Raw genomic sequence first — 8,297 nt, forward strand, 5'->3', positions numbered from 1 at the left:
GAGATTGTTTTGAATTGAAGGCCCACTATCGAAAAATTTGGTCTTTGTCCAATTCACTAGAATCAAAGGGAGTTTAGAATGAAGATGAAGACATTAAGCCCTTTTATAAAGCCTCATGGGTATGACGTTATGCCTTGGTGGATTTCTAGAAGTCTCTCTACATCAACATGAGCTCTGCTAGGTTTTTAGGATACTTTGTTAAAATTCCTTACCCTTTCATTTCTTAAAACCTTGAGCCTTAGCCCCATTACAACCTTTGAGAAGACCTTCTTGATCCTTAAGATGGGACAGCCTTTGATGTGGAGATGAGTTACAAGAGTTGAACATATGGCTTGGGTCCATTCGTGCAAGTAGTTGATATCTTTCATGAGATCTTTTAAAAAAAAAAAAAAAATTTATATTCACAAAGTGCTTTTTGTTTCTTATATATGTGAGCTATTTGATTGCCTCAAAATATTTTCTCTCACATATAATTGAGTGATTATAAGCTTTTAAGCATGAGCCTTGAATCTGAGAGAAGAAAGAGTGATATATCCATGTGAGGTTTGAATCATGACTTGTTTGAAATATGTTGAGCTCCACTCACCACCATTGTTTACTCCCAAGTCTTACATGCTTATATGTGGATTATATTTTGTAATTAGCTCTTGAATATCTTGATGATGTGATTCTTGGTTAAGTGCTAATCTTGGTGTCTTGAAAGTATGAGATTTCTGAGACAATATGTTAAAGGGCAATAGAGGTCTTTGTGATGTCAACATCATGGTCTTTGTCTTTGAATTTACTCTTTTATGTGTGACGTTTTTTTTTTTTTTCTTTGTGTTTTGCTTTGTGTTTTACGTTTTTGGTTTCTTTGAGTCTTTGTGTTTTTGTTTCCATACTTAGTCATTTTTTTCGTTGGTTTCTTTGTTTTGTGTCATAGTCTTTTTGGTTTGTTAGTTTTTGATTTTGCTAAGGGACTAGCAAAAGCTAAGTGTGGGGGAATTTGATAGGAGCATTTTAATGTGGTATTTTAATAGTTAATTCCTCACATTTTGCTTAGTTAATTCCTTAACGAATCGATTTTTAATTCAATTTTTATTTTTAGGTACATTGGAGTAGATGATGATGAAATAAGTGTTAGGTCCATAAAATGATGGAGAAAAATGGAAATGCACTAAAAATGTCAACTTTACACATTTTCCTACTCCGGCTAGGAGAAACCAAGCCAAGCAAGGAAGAAGGAGCGACCACCTGACCAAATGAACTTCAAATGAGCTGAAACCTTCCAGATCCATTCTAGACATCCTAAGAAACATTTCTTATGAAGAGTGCAAGAGCCAAAAAGAAGTGGAAGGCCTTCAAACAGTCAGCCCAATTTTCTGCAGAAGCAAAACTGGAAAACTGGACCTGTAAGGAGTCCAGCAGAAATTCCGGCCCAAACACATGGAGATAAATTCTGAAAATTTTACAGAATGATCTACACTCATGATGGATCATTTCATATGAAGAAGTCACGGGCAAAATCTGAAGTCTTGGTGGAGAATTAATTGAAGGAAAAATGAGTAGAAAGTGACTCAAACCTAACAAATTCCATTAGTGTTTAAATATTCAAACCTAACAAATTCCATTAGTGTTTAAATATTCAAACCTAATAAATTCCATTAATGTTTAAATGCTCAAACCTAACATATCATCATTTGTTTAAATCCAAATAGTTTTGCTTGGTAGCCTATAAATAGAGGCTACAACAAAGAAGAAAGGACATTCCTTCATCCATTCCATTTTCTTTGTCTCTCCATTTCCTTTCCATTTTCCTTTCCATCCTCTAGTTTCAAGTTTAGTCATCTCCACGAGTTCAAGCAAGGCCAAAGAAGAAGAAGAGAAGCCGTGAGCACTTCCATCCATAGCCATCCTTGAAGCTTGCTTTCGAGTTTCAAGAATCCACAACGTGAATCATCCATCTCATCTTCATCCACGGTGTAATCCTATTCTCCTTTGTAACCTTTGCTTTGAATTTCGTTGGTTATGAACTAGTTGACATATATGTTTGAACAAAGTATTATTTCTGGAATTTTTATGATTAATTGAGAATTTTCAGATTCATATATTGTGATTCGAGAGTTGCTTATGTGGGTTTGTTTAATTAAATTTGCGTTATAGATAACTTTTGTATTTTAATCTTATGTGGTTGCAAACACTTAGGGTTTCGATATGAATGGTGCTAGGTTTAAGAACATGAAATCGACTTTTCGTTTTGTGTAAACTTGAATCAAAGTAGTAAAGGTTTTGTACAAAGATCGAATTTAATTAAAGAGAATTGCAATTAGGTGGACTTTTCCATACTAAGTTGTACACTTGAGTTGATAGCCTTTCTCTATGTGTAATGCGTTAAACATGACATGATTGACTAGCTTTCTAGGGTTTGATTGCATGTTTGATAGGATTAATCTAGGTGCTTTCGCTTAGGTTAATTAGCATTGAAAAGTAAAAAATGGGAATTCATTTGCTTTCGAATGTTTCACATGATCAACTCCTTTCTCATGACTTAGATGAACAATATTAGGGTTTGAATCAATTTTAATCATAAGTTTCGGTTTTGATCTTTGTTCCTTCATTCCATTCGTATTTTTATGTTTTTGCATTTTAATTGTTTTTGTTAACTTAGTTTCATTTTCGAAAAAACCAAAAACAAAATCCCCCCTTTTCGTGTAAAATGTTTATATTTTGTGAATACATTTGTGAATATTATACTTTGTTTTAATTTTAATTGTTTAATTGTTTGACAATGACAGGTGTACCCTCAATCCCCGGAATAGAACGATCCCTATTTGCTTATACTACTAACGATCTTTTCAGGGTTAAATTATGCGCTTGCTTTGAGCGTATCAAATTTCGGTATGAAATGGATGACAAATGAAGATCAAGAAATGTAGAAATGTAGAGTCACATGATTTACAAGTAAACTCAAACTTGTAACCAAGTATAAGTGAAACAGAGAACGTCTTTTTTCCGCTAAGCAGCCTTTCTCTAGTTACATTTTTTTTTTCAGAGCAAATGGCTATACTTTAATTTTCATTAGTTTCCTCTAATATCTCAAATGCAACATTTATATTTTATTGGGAGAATTTCATAAATGGTCACTCAACTATGACTCATTCGACACTTTAGTCACTCAATTTTCAAATATATCACTTTGGTCACTCAACTATTACTATGTCAATCATTCCAATTCGTACTTATTAATTTTTCACAATTGGTTGGATGAAAATATCATTGATATTGTGGCAAATAAAGTTTTTTTTAATGAAAAAAATTAACGGAGTGACTAAAGTGATATATTTAAAACGTGAGTGACCAAAGTGTTTTACAGGTAAAAGTTGAGTGACCATTTGTGATATTCTCCCTATTTTATTTCTTGTAGTTTTTTTTTCCTGTTTCTGGGGAGGGGTTTGTCTTCCCTTATTTGTTTGTTTTTGCTACTTAGGTCTCTGTTCCTAAGCTTTTCCTTTATGTTATTATTTTTTTTTTTTGGTATTGGATTTGAGGTGAAGAGGGGGAGAATATGAACTATTTCTCTTCTTTAATCATGTATATATTGTCTAAATCACATAAGAGTAATGCTAGGTGAACCACCTTTTGGGGAACCACCTAGAGCCCACCTTAGGTGGCAGCTTATGTAGCGTATCCATATCATTAAAGCATAATTTCTTTTTTACTTTCTATGGTTGCTTACTCGAATACAATTCATATGTTACATGATCACCATTTTGAAGTTATACTACTACTCATTCGAAACTTACATGCAATAACTTTTACATGCTTTTCATTTGTTTGTTACATTATCATCTGCAAGAATGCAAGGATTACAGCTGAAAAGATTATATATTTTGGTGGCATGAAAACACTATTTTTGATGAACCGCAAATCTTTCTAAATCTTTATTATGGCTATTCCATTAAAACGCCACATTGTTTGGCAAACTTAAACAGTAAAATCTTCCAATAAGACCAGAGGAGAAAAGCTCTCTCTCTTGCTCAATCTACTAGCATGTAAGTGAGTTTCTCTGTAGAGCTGGCCCCCAAGAACGACCAATGGCTTGGAAACTTTGAGTGAAATGTAATAGTTTCTATCACCACCAAAAGTAATAAACTAAAAAGAACTTTTTTCCTATGATGATGAAGGGTACTAACTGGTCTACCATTAACATCCAGATTATACTAATCCAAGTAACTACTATAACATCACGTGAGTCCTATAGGGATGACTCTGCTAGTTAAGGATACAGATATCCACAATAAAAAAATGTTGTGTAACTTGAGTCATAAACCTATTTTCCTTTTAACACTGTTTGTTTGCATCGGCGTTCAGTAAGGTTGATCCTATGATGCTAATAAAAGTTGATTCAATCAACTTAAAATATAAAGTGGTTTCTTTTAAACAGAAAAAAAAAAATCCCGATGGAGGCAAACTCTCCCACAATCCACAAGGCAGTACTTAAATTATAGACATTAAGACAGTCCAATGGGATCCATTACACTTACCCTCACCAGATCATTGAGTGGAATGTCGAAAAACTGCTGAAGAACAGTCGGATACTAAAAAAATAAAGTTGTAGAAGGTAGAAATTGAAAATAAGAACAAGCTAGAAAATGCCATCGTCCGCGAATAAAAGTATCAAAAGTGAGTAGCCCAAAATAAGTGAAAACATAAGAGCGAGACACCGTAAACCAAAGGCATGTCAGCAGATATATGCATCAGGGTAAAGAAACAGAATGTTATTAGATATAAAATAAACATGTTTTCTTTAACAACTGTGAGTACTCAAAATCACTCATTGTTACTCCAATGGAGATGACAACAACCAAATGACGTGTTCTATAGGACTTAAAATAATTGCAGAAATGTATAATGATGTCATTAAGTTTCAAGGGAAGAGAAGCACGAACCAAACAAACAATAAAAATTGCAAAGAATTCATAAATAACTGGAACAGATCGAGTTCCGCATACTGCGAATCTACCATAATTGCTCAGTAACTATATCTCCTTTTGGATATACCAAAGGAGAGGGATGATGTTGCATAGCAAGTAAAGCAACTTGTACAATTTGATATTTGCATCTATTTCTTCATGCCCAACGTACGTGTCAGCAACATATAATATATATAGCTAGAAAGGGAAAAACTATGAATGCATGCAGAACACCAGAATAAGAGAAACAGAAACTTAAAAGGAATCTAACTAACACCACAGACTAGTTCGATAGTTCAATATCAACATTCAAACTCTAGAAACAGAAAGGAAAAGATATGAATGCAGAACACCAAAATAAACAGAAGCACAACGTAAAGGAATTTAGCACCATAGACTACTTCAATATCAACGATTCAACATTCAAAATCGATCATATGGAACAGAACAAAATCCCATATTAAAACCATATCCTACATAACTTTCTGCCCATAGATGAAACCTAATCCTAATGCTGCTAGATTAGCATTGACAATGCTGCCCATCAGTGCTTCTACTCGAAAAGGATGATGTTCATGACCCTGCTAATCACAGATGTTGGTCTGCCTGTTAACACCTTCCTCACAACCACAGAGTCAGGTACAAAACCCTTGGCCATCATGACCTCCAGAAATTTCTTACCCTCCTCCTCAGTTGCCTTGTCATCCTCCCTTGCAAAGCCCTCAAACACTGCGGTGTAGGTAGCAGCATTTGGATGCATACCCTTGTCCATCATCTCAATCAGATACTTCTTGGCATCCCCAAAGAAGTTGGGGTCAGCAGCTAGTCCCTTGATCAAAACAGAGTAAGTGTAGGATATTGGGGCAAGTCCAGCTGCTAGCATGTCCATGAAGGTCTGGAGAGCACCCTCAGTCTTGCCACCATTGATGTAAGCTTCAATAACAGCAGTGTGGACTATGATCATGGGATTGATGCGCGGCTGACCTGTTGACTGAAAGGTCCTCATTGCCTCGTCTACATTGCCATCTTCTACCATAGCAATGAACATGTCCCTTGACTCTTCCTCCATGCCATTAAGGTAGATATTGCGGATAACTTCTTGAACATCTTTGTCAGTGGTCTTCTTCTCGAGATCATCATACAACTTCATAGCCTTCATTGCCTCAGTGAAACGGCCTTCGTCTAGCCCAGGCAAAACCCCCTTAGGCTTTATCTGCTCAAGCAACTCCTTCCCCTTCTCCAAGGACTCCACGCGAGCAATACCATTGAACACAGCCATAAAGGTTCCGCAAAAGGGCTTGATACCCTTATCCAACATTTCGAGAAATAACTCCTTGGCATGCCCAAGGAAATTGGGATCAAGAGAAAGTGTTGCGATGAGTAAATTGTAAGTGCAAGAGCTGGGGGTGATCCCGTAAGATAACATGTGCCGGTACGCCTTCAGAGCATGACTCATGATCTTGCCAGCGCCATAGATATGGATGACAATGGTGAAGATGGCCTCATCGGGCAGTATGGCTGTCTCCAACAGGGGCTTAAATAGCTCTCTGGCTTCCTCGTTGAGCCCTCTACGTACCAAAGCATTAAAAAGGTCGAATGCGCATTTGCTCAGTGATTCATAGTCCTGCCCAATCTGTCTGAATCTTGCTTGCACATTCTCGTCTTCACAATCTTTGGTGGCATCCTCGAACACCATCATTACATGTTCCTTAAGCATTTCCATCTCGGACTTCAATGGAGGAGGTTTAGCCATCTCCTCTGTCTCCTTCTGGAGCACCAGCACAAACCCCTTTTCTTTCACATTCTCCACAAACTCCCTGCGCTCTTCCTCAGCCTCGGCCTTGTTCTGACCGCGGCCAATGCCTTCTAACACTGCACCATAAGTCTCCTCATTTGGCTGCATTCCCCTGTCCAGCATCTCCACAAAGTAATTCTTGGCATAAACAACGAAATTCGGGTTCTTCTTAAGGTCAGCAGCAGCAAGAGCCTTGATGATGATGGCATATGTGTAGGCATTTGGTTCAACCCCTGAAGCCGACATGTGCTTGAACACTCTGAGAGCATCCTTGGTCCTGTCCCCTGCGGCATTGACGTAGTACTCGATGACAGCAGTGTCGGTGACGACCCGAGGCACCTCATTGGTGTCCTGAATCTTGGCTCCAATCTCCAAGGCCACGTTCATGAAGCCGTCTCTTAACAAACCCTCCACCATCTTGGTTGTGCTGCTGATCAGAGCTTCCTGGGTACGCATCTTGGCGAGGACTTTTCGCAAGTCCTCCGGCGGCTTCTCCAGGGCATCGGCAGCAGCAGAATCAGCCAAGTTCAGTTTGGTGGTTTCCGCCATTGATTTGTCACTCTGTAATTTCGTTGTATCAGAAATTAAATTCATGAGGAACTAAAAAGATCACAACTTGGGGACTGAGTAGACCCAAATCAGGGAAGCGGGTTTAGGGTTTCACATTGGGGGACTGTGTAGCCTATTAGTATCATATATTGAACTCAAGACAAACACAAAAGATCAAAACTTTGGGGCTTAGTAGACCCAAATCAGTGAAGTGAGGTTAGGGTTTCAACATTGGGGGACAGAGTAGCATAGTTGTATCAGAAATTAAAATCAAAAGGAACAAGAAAGATCAAAACTTGAGGCCTTAGTCTAGAACAGGAAAGAGACCCCAAATCAGTGAAGTCAGGGTTTCATTTCTATTTAAAAACAAACAATAAGTAGTTAACAAGCTAGCTAATCTTTCAGGGTTTAAGAAAAGCTGATAATGATAGCGGAAGAAGAAGCAAACTCACCTTTATGTGATGATCGGCGACGGTAGCTCTGAGGAGGAATCGTTGGGTTGGTTTGAGCCGTTTAGGAGAGGAGAAAGGGTTTTGACCGAAGAAGCCAAAGGGTTTTGACCAGAAATGAGAAGAAGAGAGAAATTAAATAAGGGGGAGGAGTGGAGGACTTCAAATTTAAAGTTCAATTATTTAACGATATTTTGTGGTCAAACACTCCCGCCTAATTGTTCTTTAGGCCGTTAACTAAAGGGTTTAGGGTTGTTTTAGCGGTTAACCCACAATCTATAATCTATACTATTATTAAGAGAAGATGATTTGTTAGCCAAAATGCATATGAAATTACATATGAATCCTTACATCATATATTAATTTGAAATTATATTTAATAACTAAGGGATAAGAAGGTAAATAACAAAATCAAAATTGAAAAAAATAAGAAAACAATAATTTACTTATCTGTAGATAACTTCCCACTTACCCACTATGTGCATTTCATCTAAGACAAAACTTCCCACTATCTGTAATAACTAGGGCTGTCAATTTCGACACAACCCGATG

General features: G+C 37.2%; 1 protein-coding gene across 1 annotated transcript; it reads right to left on the bottom strand.

Annotated features, from left to right (window-relative positions):
- Positions 1-5,358: 5,358 nt before the first annotated feature.
- Positions 5,359-7,847, bottom strand: LOC133746421 (pentatricopeptide repeat-containing protein At1g62670, mitochondrial-like). Its single transcript, XM_062174609.1, has 2 exons — positions 7,749-7,847; positions 5,359-7,308 (listed from the first exon to the last, which is right to left on the bottom strand). Exon 2 carries the CDS (start codon positions 7,294-7,296, stop codon positions 5,506-5,508), a length of 1,791 nt encoding a protein of 596 aa, XP_062030593.1. The 5' UTR covers positions 7,297-7,308; positions 7,749-7,847; the 3' UTR covers positions 5,359-5,505.
- Positions 7,848-8,297: the final 450 nt, after the last annotated feature.

This window comes from Rosa rugosa, chromosome 4, assembly GCF_958449725.1.
Source record: "Rosa rugosa chromosome 4, drRosRugo1.1, whole genome shotgun sequence".
NCBI lineage: Eukaryota > Viridiplantae > Streptophyta > Magnoliopsida > Rosales > Rosaceae > Rosa > Rosa rugosa.